The sequence below is a fragment of the Delphinus delphis genome, chromosome 1 (assembly GCF_949987515.2).
Source record: "Delphinus delphis chromosome 1, mDelDel1.2, whole genome shotgun sequence".
Taxonomy (NCBI): Eukaryota; Metazoa; Chordata; class Mammalia; order Artiodactyla; family Delphinidae; genus Delphinus; species Delphinus delphis.
Genome location: NC_082683.1, coordinates 60,814,049 through 60,837,122, shown reverse-complemented (window position 1 = coordinate 60,837,122; position 23,074 = coordinate 60,814,049). Strand labels below are relative to the sequence as shown.

Below are 23,074 nucleotides of genomic sequence, written 5' to 3'. Positions count from 1 at the left end.
TATCAACATGAAGAACTGAACTGACCGGGGCTTGCTCTGAAAGTCAAGCTGAAGTCTGAGTAATGGTCTTCATAGTGCTATATGATTAGGTCTAATTTCTTAAATATGAGGAAAAATGAAGTTTGTAAATTTTAAGATCTTTTCATTTCCCGGTCAAGAGGCAGAAAAACCAGGCTTTCCCTAGATTTGAGAACAGCTGGTCTTACCACTGATTTTCACCTGTTGAGAGTGGTTATGGTACCTATGTAAAGAAAACTGTGCTTCAAATAAGAAGATGGAGAATGGAGAATTGCTGAAAGACTTGGGCACATCCTTTAACTTCATGGAGCCTCAGTTACCTCACCTTAAAAGGGGAATAATAATAATAGCAACAGGACCTTGGAGGATGTCTGAAAAAGAATGGGAAAATGGTTGTGAAACATAAAATATTGGCTTAGTAAAAGATGTTACTAGGCGATTATGCCCACTTTCACTAAATGTGAAGGCCTACATAACATCTAAATGCAGTTTCCAGTCCTAATTGCATAGGAATGGGCCAGGGGTGGAGAAAGATAGTTGGAGACTTTGTAAGAACTCGCCTTTTCCCTCCGCCCCACCCTGCCTTCACTCCCAAGGGCAAGCAACCTTTGATTTCAATATCTCAGATGCACTGAGATAGTGGAAGAGTGAGGTAGTGAGTGGCTGCCACCTGCCTCTAGTCACTTTTGCCCTAGCTAACTTTTTTTTTTTTTAATGAAGGGGAAGAATTTAGGCGGGGGATGGGGGTAGGTTTGTAGTTGGGATTTCTTTATTTTTGAATTCGACCATCTGATTTTATTTTGTTTTCCTGTACCTATCCCCTTAAATCTCAAGGCACTATTAGTTTTATAGTTTCAGTGTGCCCCTGGGGACAGAGCAGCTTGGTCCGCTCATGATCATGCTAGAGTCCCGAAGCAGAAAGGGAAAAATGTTCAGGCTCATCTATGCAACGGGAGAGTGTTCTGCTTAGATTGCTTAGCGTCAGGTGAATGACACTTGCCAGGGTTACAAAAGGGCTTCAGGAGGAAGACCTGGTCCTTGCACAAGCTTCTGTGGATGGAGAAGGGGGAGGGCCGGCGCTCAGGTCCGCCTTGGCAACTTGGCTGAGGTGGGGTAGACCAGGGAGACACTGTAGCCCCCGCCGCCCACGGACGCTCCTCTGGCAGAGAACCGGAGGAGGCGCGGAGCCGGGCACGGCGGCCTGGCTGGGCGTCCGCTCTGGCCAGGAGTTGGAACATTTCGAGAGGAGTCCTTCGGGGGATTTGCCGAGCCCAGGCGGCCAAGGCATTGGTCGCGCAGCAGCCGAGAGAGGCGCTCAGTTTTTGCCGCATCCCCTCCCACAGCACTTTGGCCGACACCCACGGGCGCCCCGCCCCCCTCGGGCTTATAGGACCGGCCGGGCACCTCCACACGCCTGGGAGCCGGACGCATCCCGGAGCCGACTGCGCGGCTGCCTGTGTCTCCGGAAAGACCCGCCGCCGCTGCCGAAGTGGCGAAGTGAGGCGGCGGCTGAGCCCCGCATCATGGAGGGCAGCTCGGCCGCGGCCCCAGCCCCAGCCCCAGTCTCCACCGACAACCGCCGCCTCCCGCGTCCGGTCTGCCGGCTCTCGTCGCTGCTCTCAGGGCTCCGTTCCTTCCTCACCTCGAAGACAGTATGAAGGAGACGCGGGGCCATGAGAGTTCCCCTTCCTGCACGCGCCTCAACCAATCCTACCCCGGCATCTGGGCGCCGCAGCGCTCCGCTGAGACGCGGAGCAACCTAACGCGTCCCGTGGGGCCCGGCGAGGATTTCGGCTCGGTGTCTGTAGCCTTCCCGATGACCATGCTGATCACTGGCTTCGTGGGCAACGCGTTGGCCATGCTGCTCGTGTCTCAGAGCTACCGGCGCCGGGAGAGCAAGCGCAAGAAGTCGTTCCTGCTATGCATCGGCTGGCTGGCGCTCACCGACCTGGTCGGGCAGCTGCTCACCAGCCCGGTCGTCATCGTCCTGTACCTGTCCCACCAGCGCTGGGAGCAGCTCGACCCGTCTGGGAGGCTGTGCACCTTCTTCGGACTCATCATGACCGTCTTTGGGCTCTCTTCGCTCTTCATCGCCAGCGCCATGGCCGTCGAGCGGGCGCTGGCCACCCGGGCGCCGCACTGGTACTCGAGCCACATGAAGACGAGCTCCACCCGCGCCGTGCTGCTCGGCGTGTGGCTGGCGGTGTTCGCCTTCGCCCTATTGCCGGTGCTGGGCGTGGGTCAGTACACCATCCAGTGCCCCGGGACGTGGTGCTTCATTAACACCGGGGCAGGGGGCAATGGGACTAGCCCTTCGCACAACCGGGGCAACATTTTCTTCGCTTCTTCCTTTGCTTTCCTGGGGCTGTCAGCGCTGGCAGTCACCTTCGCCTGCAACTTGGCCACCATTAAGGCCCTAGTGTCCCGCTGCCGGGCCAAGGCCACGGCGTCGCAGTCCAGCGCCCAGTGGGGCCGGATCACGACCGAGACGGCTATCCAGCTCATGGGGATCATGTGCGTGCTGTCGGTCTGCTGGTCGCCGTTGCTGGTAGGTAGTTGCAGGGCGTGGGGAGTTCGGGGTGGGAGCGTGCGCGCCGGCGGGCAATGGAGACTTTTGGAAATGGCAGCACCTGCAGGGATGTGTTTGCAAGCACAGAAGTTTGGAGAGGGCTCTGCCTGTGCCATCTTGGTCGCGGGTTCAGAGCTGAGCTCCTCACTTACTTGCTGAGCCCCTTCCAAGTGCCAGGCATCGCATTAGGCTCTGATTGTACACGCATGGGGACCACAGGGCTGCTCACGTTCTAACCGGAGAGAGTAAGAGGATACCCAGGTATCATTTCAGTGCTTGTGCAGAAATAGATGTTTCTCCCGGGTGCATTGGGAGCAGGATGGCGATGACAACGGTAGCTCGGTGCTCTGGGTGTTCTCCTATTTCAAATACCTCTCGCAGGTTGAGTCGATTTTCAGTCTGCAGAAGTACTTTACCTGCGACCCACTGCAGACAGGCACAGCCGTCTTGCAGTCTCTGAGCCACTGCCTGCCCTCCCGGAGCAGCCAGCGCTCACGTTACTTACAGGCTCACTCCTGAAGGGAGGCAGGACAGTGAAGAAGCATCCTGCCGCTCAGGCAGCCTCAGCCCCTTCAAATTGTGCTGCATCCTCTCCCTCTAGGAAATGCTTGAACCGACAGTCAGCCAGTGGGCCCTGAGACTTGGTAACTCCCCCTGACCAGCCTTTGCTTGTCCTTGTGGCTACCGCGCAGGGCTGATGGCAAGGCCAATCCTGGGATAGGAAGTAGAGGTTCCTGCACTTCTTGGCTCCCCACGAGGGCCACAGCTCGGGAGCAAGTGAGTTTCCACATGCTCCTAGTCTAACGCTTTCTCTTACATTCGTACTTTCCATGTTTTCCTCTGGGATACTTTTAGCTAGACATTTTGTGTAAGTGCTGTTTACTAATTCCTGATGAATGGTTGCTTTTTTAGGCCCCAAGCAGCCTGGTTTAGTAGATGTTCCTGAAAGAGCGATCTGGTCACTGTGACAGGGTTATAACAGGTGATATATTGGACCTGGAAATTTATTAGACAGTTGTGAAAAACTCCTGAATCCCATGGCACGGTTTTCAGAACCCACCCACGTATATTTTTTCTTTTTGTTTTCTTTTCTTTTCTTCTGTGTTTTAAATTTTTTGGACAGGCACAGCGGCACCCAAGATCTTACTTCCCCCCACCAGGGATGGAACCCGTGCCCCCTTCATTGGCACCATGGAGTCTTAACCACTGGACTGCCAGGGAAATCCCATAGTTTTCTTTTTTTAATTGTGATAAAATACACATAACATGAAATTTGCCATTTTAATCACTTTTAAGTGTACAGTTAAATGGTATTAAGTATATTAACATTGTTGTGCACCATGTATAGTTTTAAATCCCTGCTATTTTATAAGAGAACTGTAGTTCCTTTTCCCTCTCACCCTCCCCTGCATTTGACAACAAAGATATTATAAAATACCTGTATTTAACTGGTGTAATATATCTAGAGCAGGAGTCTTGGCTCCCAATCAGTAATAGATGGTGACAAGGAGAGTTATGTTGGAACCTCATAGCCCACAAATCGCTGTAAGGTCTCAGTTCTGCATTCCGGGAGCTAGAACCTAGGCTGATGTCATCACCATGGCTTATCAAAGCCAGCACCAATTTTAGACATATTTACTTCTGTAGTGTGTAGGTGGCCAAATAGAAGGAAAAAAAGTTCTAAATAATAAGCACTTTGCTAAAGTTGATAATTAACATAACTTTAAAGGCAAACAGAGTATTTGAATTTTTCACAACAGTCATTTGAGGCCGACATATCTGAGTTTGTTCTATCACACTCTTTATATCTGTACTCTATATATCCAAGAAAAAAGGTAAATGATACAAATAAAATGCTTACTCATACAGTTAACCAGACTTATAGTTGATTTTTTTTTAAGTAGAAGAGAAACTATGTAGTGTGGTTTTTATTTCAAAACTTTTGATCCTAATATGATAAGCATAGCAACCTTAGGAAGACTTTAGATAAGTTCTGAAAATTGCAATCTAGGATGGCCAAACTCACTCTCTTAAGAAAGACTGTATTTGGAATTCATCTTATTTAATTTCAATTAATAGCTGCAATTAAAATATTTGTTGGTTTGCTGCATTTTATCAGATACTTTATTCATTCAGTTCTCATAAAAACATTAAACTTAAATTCAACATGTCATCGTATCAAAGAGAAGAAATTCGTGGTTTCCAAAATAGGTATTTTTTAAACTAAAGGAAATTATTCTATCTTCTGTTTTGTGCACCATTGAAATTAAATCTCCAACTATCTTCAGAAAGATATACAGTACAAAGTTGGAATTATTTCAAAGGAAAGAAGCTGGCAAAACTGCTTTCTTAATAGGTTAGGGAATTATAAGAATGAAAACACTAGAATTTAGTGAATTGAATTTTCAGTGTATTAATGTTGAAGTGAGAGATTGTCTTTTATACTTTTTTCTAACTATAAAACATAGATTCCCTATTAGCTTTCTCTGAATTGGGCATAGGATACTAATCTAATTATCCAAACTCCTTACTTAAAAAGACCCTGAGTATATCTTATCTTGGAAAACTATCATGACTATAATAATATTCAGTTGTCATTGCTGAAAAACTTAGCAGAGTAGAGATACCATAATAAGAAAACATCCCAACTGCTACAAGTTCCTGCTATGCAAATACTTAAATTGAGGGTTTATCTACGGTGCAAACAAAAGCTTTTTTACCTTTTTTTTTTTCCAGAAACTTTACAAAGTACAATAGAAAATGTGAAATTAAGTGAGACTACAGTGGGAAATGATGTCACCGTTGGTAGATGGACTACAGTTCTTAGTCGATATTTATATGAGGCATCAAATTCTGTTGGAATCAGACAGTTGACTCAGCAATGCAATCTGTTTGACTTATTATTTTCGTTACATTTTTTGATGAACTCACCAAATAGTCCAGCTGTTTGACTTGAAGCCAAGTTTCCAGAAGCAGGAATAACCTGAGGCTGTTGTTTAGAGGAAGCCATGACTACATTTTATACTTTTGTACACCTGGTACTCCTCAAACAGGTAGAACGTGGGCTGTAGCTGTCTTAAAAATAGTAGATGTAAAGCTAACTATCAACATTGTGAAAAGAGAGGTATGAGGAAGAGTTTCTTGTCTACAACTTTGGAACTGGATAAAAGCAGTCTTAGAAACTTTTGCCTTTAATCTTGAACTAGCAAATTCCCTGCTCAACATCCACAGATGCCGACAGGGATGCTTTGATTCAAGGAGATGTTTTGCAATATAGATGTAAGTTTTCTTTTAATTTAAGGTTATATTTTGACAAAGGAAATTTGTCTTAAATATACTTCATGTGATAAATAGATGCAATACATTATTTTACAGAAGTAATGCTATTTTATAGTATTAAAAATATTATCAAATTGCTAATTTTCTCTGCCTATTAATTTCTGCCATGTTCAGGATGTTGCTTCAGGGAAAATGATTAAACATGTGAATCGACATTATAGGAAAAAACTTCTATAATTTGTTTTTATAAGAATTGAGATTACTCAGACTTTTTTTTTTTTTTTGAGTTTACTACAATACATTTTAAGCACTATGGAAGGGATATTAAGTAGACTTATTAACAACTGGTCAAAGCGTTATAATCTGTTCAGAGAAGTAGAATTCCTACATTTATGAGTGAAAAACTTAGAGAACAATACAAGATTGGATGTAATTAATAGTGCCTTTGGCTCTGGGAAGAAAGTCTCTCTGAATTTGCCAGAGTAGGCTTCCAGGAAGAACTGGGATGGCATAGCTTGACCTCATGGCTGAGAATGTGTGTGTCTGTGGACCCAGCCCATGAATACAGAGGGTGCACACTGGAACCACGGGAGGAATGGTTTGAAAAGGTTCCTGTGGCCGGATTGAGGTAGTTAGGATGAACACAGGATGAGGACTGTGTTCTCTTGCCAGTAGGCCATAGAACCTTTATTTTGGGTTTTTGAATAGGGGGATGAGTTTTGAAAACATTGGCAGGGCTGTAGTGTGTGGATAGATTTGGACTGGAAGATGGGAAAGTGAGATCAGTTACAACTTGCTTCTGCAGGTGGGTTAGGCTCTAAGAGTAGATACTGTGGGAAGAGATAAGTCAGAGAAAGAAAGGTAAGAGAGAACTAATGCTGTTAGAAATGGTCAATTTAAGGAGTGATTGATTCACCAAACATTTCTTACACATCTACTGTGTCCTATTCTTTGAGGTGAATATTTTCACATATATTACCTCATTTAACTGCATGCTGTGAGATTGCCACTATTTTCTACATCATTCAGATGAAGAACTCAAGTATAAAGAATATTAGAACCAGATTTCTAATTCAAGATATCTGACTCTGAGTTTATTTTTAATTTTTTATTGTTGTCGTTGATCTGTTTGTTTAGCTTAGATAAAGGCCAAGAATTCTGATCCTAATAGTAGTACTGGGCAAGTTATGTATCCTCTTATCTGTAAAGTGCAAAAGTAGAGCTAATATCTAAGGTCTTTTTCCATTTGTTATGCTCAGGAGAATTATGAGAGATTTGGGAGAATCATAGTTTAATGATCCAGAATGAGAAGTTTGGGAAGGAGACTGCTTGGTCAATTGTTTTTTTATAAGAATGGGGGCTTCTAGGGTTTTGGGACACCATGCATATGGAGATGGCAGATTATCTAAATGATATATCCAGAAGCAAGTATAACTTGAAAATTAATGGCATAAATCAGGGCTTAAAAATGTAGATTTTTTAAATTTTGAGTTTGTCAGAGAGAGCCAAGAATTAAACAAATTCTTAAGCCATCATATTTGAAGAAATTCAGATGGTCTAGAGTTGTAGCATAATTGTGACTCCCTGGCCTTTCTCTTTTGAAAAAGCTGTAAAGGTCAATAACTCAATTATGAAAGTTTCCATAGGATCAGTTTTCTGGGAATAACACTCAGGAATATGCACTACAGGCATTTGTAACAGAGGATGATTGATGATTCGTCTGGGGGAGCCGAGAGGTAGTAGTGAGGGGTACTGGGTGTCGTGTTTCAGTTTTTAGTCCTTGCCTTACAGTGTGGGAAAGCAGGGAGGGAAGTCCTCCCTCAAACTCCTCACATACGGGTAGCATTTTTATAATCCACCAGGATTCGACATGCATCTCATTCTTGCCTTGCAACTCTTAAGATCTACAACTGTAGCATGTCACATTCTGAATCCCCCTTTTCCCCTCAATTCCTTATCATAGAGGTAAGTAAGAAGTTTGTATTTCAACTCCTACCATGCTTCTTGAGGATTATTAGATGGCCTCTCAAGTCCCCATTTTCCCTAGAATATTCCAGTTTTCATAGATTAATGAAAGTAACCAAAGAAGGAACCTAATTTTGGGGATTCCTCTTATATCTTGTCTCTTGAGTATATGTCAACTTTTTAGAGTAAACATAGTAATTCATTCTTACATAGAAATGACAGTTGAACAATGTGTGACTTTTTTCATGAGAGGGACACATGCACACGGAAGTAGCACTATGGAATGATGAATCTGTTCCCTTTACTCAGAACACTTTTGTCTCCATTTTCCCACTTTACACTTCACCCCTCAATCATTCAGCTATTGCTGCCGAGCAGTCACCCATCTTGGACTGGTTAAGTTCCCAAGTTAGCAGTCACTTTGTTAGAGGAGCCTTGATTGATCCTCTCTAGAGGATCTTATTAACTGAATATCTGAGCACGTAAATCAAAAGACAGCGTCTGGTCCCAGTGACATACGTAATTCATTGTGTGACCTTAGACAGTTTACTTGATATCTTTGGGAACTATTTTCCTTTTTTTTTTTGTAAAATAAGAGTAAAAACACCTACTCAGCCTATTTCACAAGATTGTAATGAAAACCAAAATAAATGTATGTGAAAATAATAGGGAATATTTCTTCCATATTAGGAATACTACTATGATGTTTTACTGGATGATAATGTTGACTTCTTGTCTTCAGATAGAACTTCCCCCCAGGAAACTGGAGAAAAGAGACAAGTGATGTTTCATAGCTTGATTAGTTATAGTTAACTGGTGGGGAAATGTGGTGGAGAATGTGACTTTTGAGAAAAAAATAGAGAAATGCAAATCAAAACTACAATGAGATATCATCTCACACCAGTCAGAATGGCCATCATCAAAAAATCTAGAAACAATAAATGCTGGAGAGAATGTGGAGAAAAGGGAACCCTCTTGCACTGTTGGTGGGAATGTAAATTGATACAGCCACTGTGGAGAACAGTATGGAGGTTCCTTAAAAAACTAGAAATAGAACTACCATATGACCCAGCAATCCCACTACTGGGCATATACCCTGAGAAAACCATAATTCAAAAAGAGTCATGTACCAAAATGTTCATTGCAGCTCTATTTACAATAGCCCGGAGATGGAAACAACCTAAGTGTCCATCATCGGATGAATGGAGAAAGAAGATGTGGCACATATATACAATGGAATATTACTCAGCCATAAAAAGAAACGAAATTAAACTATTTGTAATGAGGTGGATAGACCTAGAGTCTGTCATACAGAGTGAAGTAAGTCAGAAAGAGAGAGACAAATACCATATGCTAACACATATATATGGAATTTAAGAGAAAAAAAAAATGTCATGAAGAACCTAGGGGTAAGACAGGAATAAAGACTCAGACCTACTAGAGAATGTACTTGAGGATATGCGGAGGGGGAAGGGTAAGCTGTGACAAAGTGAGAGAGAGGCATGGACATATATACACTGCCAAACGTAAGGTAGATAGCTAGTGGGAAGCAGCCGCATAGCACAGGGAGATCAGCTCGTTGCTTTGTGACCACCTAGAGGGGTGGGATAGGGAGCGTGGGAGGGAGGGAGACGCAAGAAGGAAGAGATATGGGAACATATGTATATATATAACTGATTCATTTTGTTGTAAAGCAGAAACTAACACACCATTGTAAAGCAATTATACTCCAATAAAGAAAAAAAAAAGAAAAAAATAAAATAAGAAAAATGGTGCATAAATTTTTACAAGGTACTGTAATTCATTCCTCCTCTTCTCCCCCTGTCGCCATCAATCTTCTGCATTCTCTCAGCTCTGGAATGCTTTCGCCCACACAGCTGCCAGGTAACCCTCTAAATCTAAAACATGCTGGATCCCATCTCACCCTTCCCTTGAATGTGGAGGAGTGCCCACTACCTCGTGCTCTGAAGGCCTCTGTCTAGAATGTGTCTCTTGTCTTTCCAGTCAGGGACGTGGTGTGCTCAGACCTGTCCTCATGTAAATGAGTCAAATTAATTGTGCATCTAGTTGCTGTCCTAGGTCAGATTACTCTGCAGACCTCTTAAGGATAGAACCTGTGCCTTGGTTGTCCTCATCTCTTCACAGGTGATCAGGAATGTTGGGACTGCACAGAATCTCCACCACTGACTCACAGCCCAGAACTGTGTTCACACAAGCCTTAAATCGGACCACAGCATGAGAAACACAAAGTTGTAAACTGCCTCACAGTTAGACCAGGTCCTGACAAGACATTAATATTATTTGCAATCTGCAAGTAGCACAAAGTGTAATTTTCCCATCCAATGGCCCTCCCAGACTCTTGGGCAACATTTATAAAGAGGACATTTCAGTGGCTGATCTTGTCACTTATTCAAAATCTATATATTATTTTACCATACTGATTTTTATGATAGGTGTTTGAGGACTGTAAATCTAAAAATGAAAGATGCTGGCAGAGACAGAAGAGGAGGTTTGATTTTTCACACTTTAATTCTGTTAGAAAGAAGGAAATTAGATACTAATTAAGGTAAGAGTCATGTAATATACGTATAGGATAAATTCTACACCAAATAGCATTACTATTTTTAAAAATCTTGATAATACAAAGACAGAAGGCCAAATTGGAACTGGAAGCCTATTTATTTTAAGCAATTATTTAATAAAAATAAAGTATAATTTTAAAAATACACTTTTTACTAATCTTTTATTTCCTAAAAGTAAATTTGATTTTTCTGTCCCTCTTTCTGAATACTCAGTGTGTCATTTTCTGTGGTTGAGAATATGCTGCTCTTGGTGAAATTCATGAAAATTTGGAAAAAGGAGTATGTTGTTAATGCTGAAAGAGAGATTCTGAAAGATAGGGCATGTCTTGAAAAATTCACCAGACAGTAGAGTGGAGCTTTCATTGTGGTCTTGATGTATGACATTTCCCTGATAACATCCTGCTACCAACCACCTTGTTTGGGTCAAGTAGAGCACACACATCCATATTTCCCCAAATAGACTATTGCCTCAGCAGTCAAAGGCACAAACAGCAGTTAGTGACCTCTGCCTGTGTTTCGTAAGAAGAGCAAGAGAAAGTGGTTGCTTCCATGTCCTGGCTATTGTAAATAGAGCTGCATGGACCTAGAGTCTGTCATACAGAATGAAGTAATTCAGAAAGAGAAAAACAAATACTGTATGCTAACACATATGTATGGAATCCAAAAAAAAAAAAAAAAAGGTTCTGAAGAACCTATGGTCAGGACAGGAATAAAGACACAGATGTAGAGAATGGACTTGAGGACATGGGGAGGGGGAAGGGTAAGCTGGAGCTGGGACGAAGTGAGAGAGTGGCATGGACATATACACACTACCAAATGTAAAATAGATAGCTAGTGGGAAGCAGCCACATAGCACAGGGATCACCTCGGTGCTTTGTGACCACCTAGACGGGTAGGATAGGGAGAGTGGGAGGGAAGGAGATGCAAGAGGGAGGAGATATGGAGATATATGTATATGTATAACTGATTCACTTTGTCATACAGCAGAAACTAACACACCATTGTAAAGCAATTATACTCCAATAAAAATGTTTAAAAAAAAAAAGAGAAAGTGATGGAAGAAGCAGGTGAGGGCCATAGAATAAGGCACTGGAAGGCAAGAGCCCAGGGTTCTCATCTTGGCTTCTTTACCACAGGATAAAAGTCACTGTATCTTTCTGGTTTTCCCTTTCCTCATCAGTAAGATAAAACAGTTACCACTCTAACCTTCCTTCCGGTTCTGACTTCCTGTGGCTCGAAATAAATAAAATTGTTCCTTTTGGACATACTATATTAAATATGTGGGGGAACATACCCAAAGACTTCTTAAGAAAAATCATAGAAATGTATGCAAATGGACAGAGTAGATCATGCATTCTGTTATACAATTATTCTGTGAATATTTACTGCTTGCTACGTGCCTGCCACTCTGGTGATACGGTGGTGACCAGGGCTGACGCCTACGGTTGTAGGTGCTGAATGGTTACATGGCTCTAGGGGGCACTCTTCATATCATGTTCTATGTGCATGACAGTCCTTGTGGAGCAGGGTGCCATCTGTGCTGTACTTGGTAGCCCTGAGAGTGAGCCAAGCAGACATGTTAGCTTCTTCCATGAAGCTTTCAATCCACTAAGGTAGACCGACAGTGAATAAACAATCCTTCCAATAAACAAATGTAACCAGTCTGATGGGTCATTACCCTGGTTGCTTTCACTGCCACGTGGTTCAGCTTTTGCAGGTTGGCCTTGTCTGGGCTGAAGGGCAGTGCTGGTCCACTGCTGCTGTGAGGCCCTGATGGATCACGTCCCTGTCCAGGCTGTAGTGGGTCCGTGCTTGGGCGCAATCATTAGAGAGCACATTAATTCACACCCATAACTTCAGCCCCGAAGCTCACCAGCAATTCCCTGGAGCGCAACCACTGTGCTACAGGGTAAGAACCCAGAGAGTAGCTGACCTCAGGCCACATACTGCCTGGAACCAACCTTCCCTCTTGGATCCTTAGGCTCTGGGTTGTACTCAGATCATCCCCACACAAGTTTGTCTTTCTCTTCCAGTAAATTTTCTTTTAAGGCTTTCCATGTCTTTTCCCTCTACTGAATGTAGCCAAAGTTACTGTGCTTTAAGTTTCTTGGCTTCAGATATTGGGAGAGGAGGTTAGATTTCTCAGCCTTTTTTTTCCAGAAAATATGATGGTCTACGTCTTCCCAAGTGATCAGCAGTTTATACCATGTGTGTTGCATGGATTTTCCTTTGTTGTACCACACAAGTTTCCACTGTGTAAATCTACTCATTCTACATTTACCAAAGTAAATGTTTCTTACTTCTGTAGCATCTGCTCCAATGTGACTTGCTCTGCCCACCTGAACAGAGAAGAGGGGGCAGCTTCTGACATTCCCTTACATACATCATTAAAACAATGGGTGTGTTATGAAGGCAAGAAAAAGGTGCTTTGGGAAAGTGTCAAAGAGGACCTTCTCTTGATGTATTGGTGGATGCAGTGGTGGTTAAGGAGGGCTTCCCTAAGAAAATATCATTTATGGTGAATCTTGAAAGATGTTACTTGAGGAAGAAAGAGCAGCTTGCAAAGCCATCAGTGTAGGAAAGAGCTGGAAACATTAGAGTAACTTAAAGAGGGCCAGATGGGTACATTAGAGTGAGTAAAATGGGCGGTGCCTTTAAGGTGAAGCCAGGGAGGTAGACAGGGCCAAACCATGTAGAACCCTGTCATTTTTGTTTGGGAGTTTATAGATTTTTATCTCAAGTATGATGGAAAACAACTAGCTTTGAGTAAGGGAGTGATTTGTTCTGTTTTGTGTATTAAGAAGGTCACTCAGGTTGCCTTATGAATTAGAAAAGTGAGGCATCAGAGCCCTTGAGTACTGAGGTCAGTTGAAGATGTAGAGACATTAATAAGGATAAACTTTTTTTCCTTAAGTGTTGCTTTGAAAGGAGAGACATAGCTTGGTATAGAATTGGCAGTGGGAGTGAGAGTCAGTGCAGAAGCATAGAGGGAAAAATTGAGCCAGGTGTGCTGGAAATGGTAAGCAAATCTGTTTTTGTTGAAGTATGCTTGAGAAAGTCAAGAAATATTATGAGTCAAATAGGGACTGAGGGATAAGGGAGGGAGGAGTGTGTTGGTAGATTGCCTTGAAAATTAGAAATAGGAATTTGTATTTCATCTTGCACAAGCTGTATTTCTTGTCTATACTTCTGTTGTATGTTTGTAAAATAAGAAGGTTGACCTTATAAAATCTCTTGGTTTATAAAAGGTCATTTAGTAAAACAAATGTTTTGTTTGATCTCTTTCTAGAATATTCTTGATGAAATTGTCCAAGCTTTGTTTGAATACTTTACTTGTAGGAAATTTATTGCTTTTTAAGGGGCACAAAAAATTTTCTTAGAGGCAAGCATTGTGCTAGTTTCTTTCTTTCCTTCTTTCTTTCTTTTCCTTTCTCTCTCTCTCTCTCTCTCTCTTTCTTTTATGATCAAATGTAATAATATATGTAAAACACTTAAACATCATATCACACTAATAAGCACTTAATAAATGTTAGCTTCATTATCCCACTTCCGACTTGTGACAGATACTTCTTCTCCTCAGTTTCCAGAAGTCATCACTATTATGATTTTCCAGAACACTGTTTTAGTATTGTTTGTGTGTATATTACAAAATGGTGTCATATTATACATATTATTCTGCAGTTTTCCTTTTTTCAATTAACAGTGATGTTTTGTGATTTATCCATGTTGACACAAATGAATCTAGTATATTCATTTTAAGTGTTTTTAATATATTATATAAAATATAAATACTATATATTTATTGTATAATACAATATATACAATATAAAATACTACTGTGTATCATTTCTTTTTTAATTCTATTTTTAAATTTTATTTATTTATTTATCTATCTATTTATTTATTTTTGAGGATCTGGAAACAACATTAGGCACACAGTAAATTCTCACCCTCTAACATATTCTTTTATTATTATTATTAATTTTTTTCTTTTTACCTTTTGACCCATTTCTCTCACCCTCACCCTCACCTCTGTTAACCACCCATCTGTTCTGTCTGTCTCTGAGCTTGGTTGTTGTTATTTTTTTTAGATTTTACATGTAAGTGAGAACATATGATATTTGTCTTTCTCCGACTTATTTCACATGGCATAATGCCTTGGAAGCCCATGCATTTTGTCACAATTGGCAAGTTTTATTCTTTTTTCATGACTGAGTAACTGAGTAATACTCCATTGTGTGTGTGGGTGTATCTTCTTTATTCATTCATCCATCAGTGGGCACTTTGTTTCCGTATCTTGGCTATTGTAAATAACACTGCAGTGAACATGAGCATGCATATATCTTTCCAAGTTATTGTTTTTGTTTTCTTCAATAACTACCCAGAAGTGGAATTGCTGGATTGTATGGTAGCTCTATTTTTAATTTTTTGAAGAACCTCCATACCATTTTCCACAGTGGTTGCACCAATTTACATTCCCACCAACAGTGCACAAGGGTCTCCTTTTCTTCACATCCTCACTAGCTCTTGTTAATTCTTATCTTTTTGATAATAGCCATTCTAAGAGGTGTGAGGTAATATCTCATTGTAACTTTGGTTTGCATTTTCCTGATGATTAGTGATGTCGAGCGTCTTTTCATGTGCTTTTTGGCCATCTGTATGTCTTCTTTGGAAAAATGTCTATTCAGATCCTCTGCCCATTTTTAAATGATTGTTTATTTGCTATTTAGTTGTATGAGTTCTTTATGTATTTTGGTTATTAGTCCCTTATCAGATATACAGAATTACAGAATTCTGTAATCAGAATTACAATTTTTTTTTTCCATTCAGTTGGTTGCCTTTTCATTGTGTTGATGGTTTCCTTTGCTGTGAAGAACTTTATAATTTGATGTAATCCCACTTGTTCATTTTTGCTTTGGATGTCAGATTCAAAAAATCATCACGAAGGCTTATGTCAAAGAGCTTACCACCTATGTTTTCCTCTAGGAGCTTTATGGTTTCAGGCCTTACATTCATGTTCTGGGCTCTTTCTCACAAATAATTTTCTTTATTTCTTACAACAACCCTATGAGGTTCCAATATACAGATAACGAAGAAACCAAAGCTAAAAGAGGTTGAGTGATTCATTCAAGGTAACACTCAACGTAAGTAGTCAAACTGGGAATCAATGGCCAAGCTCTTTTCTCCAAGCCATGGTGACTCAATGTAGCCCAATTCATCTTGAGCTGTTCTTTCTATTAGAAAAATTTAATTTCCCTTATATTGGTTGAATTGGAGTATTGCTAATTCTTGTCCTTGGTTTATGTGGAACAATACTAAATTTAATTAGAGATATCTTTTATTTTTAAAGTTATATGACACTATACTTCTAAGTTAGGTATCAAGGAGTTCTACTAAATCAATGTAAATAAACAGTAAGATAACATGAAGTTATCTTGACAATGTCAGGGGCAGGAGCCATGATGTGTTAATTCATTTAAGTGACACTTTATTGAATATCAGTTGTGTGGGAGGCACTGTGCTACAACCTGACAGAACAATGGCATGGTCCTTGTCCTCAAGGAATGTGTTGTTTATTGAATGATTCCCTGGAGAAACTTGAGGTTGTGACTCAAAAAAGCAACATTATTTTCCATGTCAATTTTGAATATAGGAAAAAAGCTGGGGACCATTCAGAATTTATCCATTCATGCATTCAGTGATTGTTTATTGAGTAACTACTATGTGTTAGGCACAGTTCTAGGTGCTGGAAATATAGTAGTTAAATAGGCAGACTAGTTTCCTGCTCTCGGGGAACATGCATTCTAGTGGAAGGAGAAAGTCAATCACTAAATTAGATGAAAGCCAGATTGTGATAAATACTGTTGAGAAAATAAAGCAATGTGATGTGATAGAGGGAGCCTGGGAAACTTTTGTAGATGGGGTCTTGAGAGAAAGGTGCCTCTTAAATGAGAGGTAACATTTAAGCTGAGATCTGAGAGAAAGGAAAGAACCAGGTATGAATGATCTCCAGGAAGAACATTCTAAGCAGAAGGAACAGCAAAGGCCCTCACCTCAAGGTGGGCTCAAGGGATAGAAAGAAGTCCAGTGTGGCTGAAGTGAGATGAACATGGAGAGAGTAGAGTACCATGAATTGAGGTCAGAGACCGTGTTGGGATCCAGATTGTGTGAGGCCATGCAGAGGAGTTTTGATATGATTTTAAGAGAACACTGGAAGACTTGAAGCAAGGGAGTGACATTATTGGATTTACATTTTTAAAAGACCCTTCTCAAAGCTGTGTGAAGACTGGATTGCAGAAAGGCCAGAGTGGGAGCAGGGAGACCAGATAGAAGGTGTTGAAGTTCTCCACGTGAGGGTCGATGACAGCTGAGGCTGGAGTGGAGAAGTGGATATATTCACATAGAGCATTTTGGAGATAAGAGTTTATAAGACATTCTGTGATTTCTCTAACCCTTGTCCTGTAACTATGACAAGAAATAGGGTCCTGTCTTCCTCTCTGAGCCTCTGGTAGGGAGGTGGCTATCTGTCCACAAATGACTTTCCTTGTGACTCCTTAAAATGGAAGTGACCGCGCTAGGCTTACACAGCTAGCAATGGGCAGATTTAGGATTAAGTTCTATCTAATGGGCACTATTTTTTTTTTGTTTTCTGAGATGTGAATTGGAATAGTCAGAGAGAAAGGGAAATGAGCAAAGTTTGCTTATACAATAGTAGGATGTTATAAGAATCATCATCCCCAAAGAAGATCCAGACCAAGCTAAAGCAAGCTAGTTTAAGAAAAAAAAAAAGGGTGGGGGGAGGATTTCTTGATTTACATAAATTGCTGGGGGTGCCCAGAGTGGAGGTGGCCTTGTGGAAGACAGAAGCCAGGACTCTCTCTTTCTGTATCTCTCACTTTGACTTCTTGCCTGTGTCAGAATCTCCAATTCAGGCTCTGCTTCTAAGGAACCAACCTAAAATATAGCTTTGCAGCTCATTGGCCAAGTCCCATATACTTTTTTTCAGAGCTTTAGGTTAATAGGTTTATATTTACAGCCTGCATGTAGGGGTTTAATTTTGCCTTTGTAGCAATACAGTATTTCAGTGACAATGTCTTCTTGAAGGGCTGTTTCAACAAATTTCTTTTCCTTCCTTCCTTCCTTCCTTCCTTCCTTCTTTCCTTCCTTCCTTCCTTCCTTCCTTCTTTCCTCCCTCCCTCCCTCCCTCCCTCCCTCCCTTCCTGCCTCTCTTCCTCTCTTCCTCCCTTTGGCCCTCCCTCCCTCACTCCTTCTTTCTTCTTTATTATTATTTTTTTTTGTAAGTACAAGAAACAGTTATACATGACATAAAGTTTCAGGACCGCACTTCATCTTCAAAGACTATTGTGAGTTTTGTTAAGCTATGATAAAAGATTTAGGCTCAGAGAATTGTCCAGAAGTGAGCTAATAGTGTAATGTGAAGTTTCCAATGGAACAGAGGTAGCTGTATAAGGCTCTGAAAGCTCACAAATATGCCATCAACACCACAGTGAGGCAACAGGAGAAGAAAAAGGAAGCTCTTTCTTGATTTTTCCATGAAGGGTGAATTGCAGTCTGGGTTTGATGTTAATCTGTGACTTCCTCTTTATAAATCAGTGGATGTGCTAACAGCCCACAGGCTGGGTGGCATATTTTTGAATTTACTTAATGGTAATAATTTCCTCCAGAATAGATTAAGGATTTGCCTGGATCCAGAAGTAAATTTCTTAATTTCTTCTCTTTTGTTCTATAAAAGATATTAGGGAACACCTTGATTTTTTTTTCTTTAGCATCTATTTGTAATTAAATTCTGCTGTAGATCAATTTCAGGAAGTGTGGAAATATCCTCTGACATCAGATCTCTTGTCTTCTCCCTCAACTTGATTCTTGGTTGCAAACAGCAGAATCTGACTCCAAGCACAAAGGGCCTATGTGAAAAGGATATCGGAGGGAAAGCTGGCAGGCCAGGTTTAGAAGAGGCAGGACACAGATTATTCTAGATACTGAGCATGAGGCCACACTGCCAAGATCTTGCTGCAAAACAGTTTGCTGCGTGCTGCTAGGATGAACTACAAACTCCATTGCTTTTTGTGTCTCTGTGTCCTGGGGGCAAACCTGACTGCTTTCCCCCCCCCCCCCCCCCCGGCTATATGAAGGGGTTACTAGAAGAAGGATTAGGCACGTGCAGCAACTTGTTTTTGAAGTAGGAACTGATAGTGAGAGGTATATGCTGAGATTTCTCTCCCACCCAGAATATATAGAAAAAGTTTGTCAAAATTGGGGCATTAATAATAAAAGATGGGAGTTCACTGTTATCATCTAATTCATCCTTAGAAACATTATGACAGTAATGTTGTATCTTTCAACACCTGTGTGTGTTGTGTGTATGTGTGTGTTCATGTCATTTATTGGGGAGTTGGAGTGTAGTGAGACTGGTGGAGAGGAAGCTGAAGAAACCCACAAAACAAAAGGACATATTTATTGAATGCCTACTATATGCAAGTACTTGAGAATTAGTTTATTATCTCATTTAATCTTCACAAGTTTATCAGTTTGGTATTTTTATCCTCATCTTTCAGTTGCACATACTAAAATTTAAACAATTAAAAAATTCTCCCCAATCCTACCCCTAGAAATTGGTAGCAGCTAGATTTTTTATGCTGTAAAAATCTCTTTCACGTTGGTTGTCTTTTCTTTTTAGTTTACTAAAACGTTTTCAAGTTACTTCATTGAAAATGTCACACAAAAAAGAACAGATTGATTGAGAATAGTCAATAATCACAGAAACTGGATGGGTCATATAATTACAGTGATTAAAGGTTTCCTGCAGTATCTTCGTTCATTCATTAATTGATTGCCCTTCTTAGGAGCTTGGGTTTCTAGAGAACATACTGTCAAAATCCCTGTAGAAATGACAAGAAATTTTGCTTGTCCTACAACAGACAGTTAAAGGATTCCATTCAACATGATACCTACTATTTAGGAGTTTTTTTCTGTTAAAGGGTGCCATCAATTTCATCCTGTCTGTCTCTCCAGGTTTAGAACACTCATATACAGTGGTAAAGTTTTACTAGGCAAATATTTTTCAGCTAGTACAATTCACAAATATTATTCTTTTTACTAAACTATTTATAAAACAAATAAAACTGTTTATTGAGTTCTCATTGCTTAGTGGGGAAGTGTTTGACTAAAGTCAAAATTAGAAAATTTGTTTTGACAATCTTAAAACTTCTAACATGATACAGTACAATTGGGACTCTTGCAAACCTGCTTTCATCTTTTTTTTTTTTTTTCTTATAATTATAGAGAAGAAAAAGAGCCTGAACCTTACTGAAACTTAGTGTGTTCACAGTGACTCTCTAACATGGAATTCAGGCATGTTTCCATCCAGCACCGTCTCACCCAGATTAAAAAGCTTCAGATTCCTTAGTTTAATCCTTAAGATCTTGGATTTGGCCACATTTACCTCTCATTTTCCATTCCTCCCCCAGCATCCCTATCTTCAGTCATAGAAATCAATCTGAAGTTCCTAGAATGACTCGCACAATTTCACACTTAAAAGTGTGAACTCGGTATTTCAAAACTCTCCAGAAGCTTCTGCTGTTTTAGGGGACAGAGCTTCCCTAATCCTGGGGACTGATTCAAATGCTCTGCTTCTATACTCCATAGTGCATGCACATACCCTTTTTACTTAATTATGCACAGTTATATTTACAATTGTCATAGTGTTTATTATGACAGTGAGGATGATTGCCCACAGTAGACAAGTGCTTGCTTTACAACAGGCACTGAGCTTAGCATTTCACAGACATAATCTCATTTTCTTCTGTCAACAGCACTACAAGAGGATACTCTTATTTCCTTTTTTCAGATGAGGAAATTGGTTTTGAGATGTTAAGTAACTTTCCCAAGGTCACAAAGTTAACAAAAAGCAGACCTGACCTTCAAATCTAGATTTGTCTGACTTTATAGCCTATGTAATGAACCGCTAAATGAAATGGCCTCCCTCTTGTTAATATCCATTTATTCGTCTGATGTACTATAAACTGTAAACTGCTAAAGAGCAGAGACCTTGCCATATTTGTCTATAAATCTTCGTAGCCCATAGCAGGCGCTCAATAAATGATTGTGGAATGAATGAAGAAATGAAGTTGCAATAAACTGAAGAGGATGCTAGATTTGGAATCAGAAAATTGAGATTTAAATTTGGCCTTAAGAGTTTTACATATGTTACATGGTTTTTAATCTTCACATAAATTTTTCAAGGTAGAAAATATTTATCTATTTTATTTTATTATATTACTTTTTCATTTACTGGGTAAGAAACTTGCTTTAAGTCCCACAGTTGGTAAATGGTATTGAGCAAATCAAACCCAACTCTTTTTTATTCCAAAGCCACCAGTACAGCTTGTATCTAATGAAAAATGGTACTAATTTATGCAGTAAAACTGTGAGCATTTTTTAAAAAAACTTTACACCTTTCCTTTTATTTGTTAACTTTTATTGTTTCCACATTGTTCTTAGTAATAAAAATTCTTAGAAACACTGAAAAATACAAGGATGGGAGAAACGGCATTGTTTTTGTAAAACAAGAGAGAAGTTATTTAGAAGCAGTGGGTAGAAAACAGCTGTTCCAATGCCTGGTATCCAAAGAAGAAAAAAACAAAATGGATATTTGGAAAGGTGCCCTGGGGATAACACTTAAACAACGAGGAATTTTAGCAACAATAGGGAAACAATAAAACTAACAAAGGAGGGGAAAAACATGCTTCAAAATATGCTCAAAAGTTTCAGTATATTTATGTTGCCCTCAGTTGTTATTAGAGATGGTATAATATGGTATCTTCAGAATAAAAAACATAACTGCAAACCCAGAGTTGGGGCAGCCTTCAGAGTTGATTAATCCAGAAGCTCAGCATTGTCATCCAGCTTGCCCCTTCTTTTGCAGTCTGGCCTCATCCTATGGCTTGTTCCCCTCAGGTAGTAGGATGGTTGCTAGTACATGCTTCCTAGTTCACCTCTAGCAGGAGAGAGAAGCTGTGTTTTTTTCTGTGGCTCTCCCCTAAAAATGAAGAAACTTTTCCCCAGATGTCCTTAGGGAACCTCCTCCTAGGACTCATTTCCTAGTATGGGGTCATATCATCATCCCTGATGCAGACACTTCCAGTAGCTAGGGATGGGGTCAGCCCTGAAGCACTTAGTCTTCAAAAAAAAAAATAGATGTGATGGGAGAAGCAGAGATGGGAGACTGGATGTTGAACAGGCAACCAATAATGGACACTATAGTGATGACATCTATGCAGTTTAATTGAGAGAATACAGGTGGAAGGCCATCAAAAAGTATAAAGCACTAGACATGCACTGTCCCATATGGTAGCCCGGAGCACTTGGTTATTGGACACTTGAATATGAATACTCCAAATTGAGATATAAGTGTAAAATACATATCAGATTTTGAAGATTAAGTACAAAAAGAAAGTAAAATGTCTCATAATTTTTATATTGATTACATGTTGAAATAATATTTCAGATATATTTGATAAATTAAAAATATTATTAAAATCAATTCTACATGTTTCTTTTTACTTTTTAAATGTGGTTACTATAAAACTTAAAAGTATACATGTGGCTCACATTTGTGGCTTGAATTATTTTCTTTTGGACAGAGCTGCATTAGACCAATGATCTTCCAATTGATTTATCTGGGAAAACTACTTCAATAAGTATCTTTAGAGTAATACATACAAACAAAGCTGTTCTGGTTCAATGGGGTGGGGAGCTGGATATTTCCAAGTCCCAATAATATCTGTTCACTAATTCCTGCAAAATTATTCTTGAAAATATTTACATCAAATATAGGTTTTTAAATGAAATCAACAAAAGTCCCTAAGATAATAACAGGAATAATTTTACAATTACTCCTATTAATTTTTAAGATCTCCCCTGGGAAATTAGTACTGCAATAAAATTCCTCTCGGAACTCACAGGTTAAAGAGAGAGGGAGCTAATGGAGGATCTGTTTATCTTCCATAGAAGCGTATAATTCTCATAAGAGTTTGGTATTTGAGTCATGGGAAAAATAGATTTCTTCTTCATGTTTGCTTAATTCTGGTTCCTATTATTTACTTTGCTGTTGGACCAAATGGTATGAATCCAACTAAATCAACAGATGAGAAAAAAGCAGCTGAATGGGGGAAAACATAGAAAATGAACAGGTTACAAGTTCCATGTTCCTGCATTACATATAATATGAATTTAATCTTCCTCAAACTTTGCTCAAATCTGGTAAAAAATTGTAAGTGTTAACTATAATTTATGTGATTTTGTAAAGTCTGATTTCCTGAAAATGGAAAGGAGAATCTTTTCAGAAGAGCATTTTGAAAAATAAAGTTTATCATTTGTAATGCAAATATCACATGGTACTTGATGGTGTTCATCTGCCATCTACATAGTGCCTGAAAGGAAAGAGTGATTGTGAAGATGTATTAAAAGGCTGCTACATAAACCTTAATGGATGATGGAGTCAAAAAGGGACTTGTACCTCTACTGGACATGGCAAGTTACCATTCTGTCGTGTGTCATAGCCACATTCTTCTTCATTGGAATTCATGTACTAGCTAAGAGGTGACAGTGAAGGGACCTTTTTTGCTTCCTTTTATTATAT

The 23,074-nt window shown here is 40.0% G+C and overlaps 1 protein-coding gene across 2 annotated transcripts in view; it reads left to right on the top strand.

Moving 5' to 3' along the window:
* Window positions 1–1,431: 1,431 nt before the first annotated feature.
* PTGER3 (prostaglandin E receptor 3) overlaps window positions 1,432–23,074 on the top strand; it is a 69,299-nt gene continuing 47,656 nt past the window's right edge. For both annotated transcript variants that reach the window (XM_060023822.1, XM_060023825.1), the window contains exon 1: window positions 1,432–2,566. In XM_060023822.1, coding sequence (XP_059879805.1) covers window positions 1,673–2,566 — 894 coding nt within the window. In that variant the 5' untranslated portion in view covers window positions 1,432–1,672. The remainder of the gene's footprint in view (window positions 2,567–23,074) is intronic.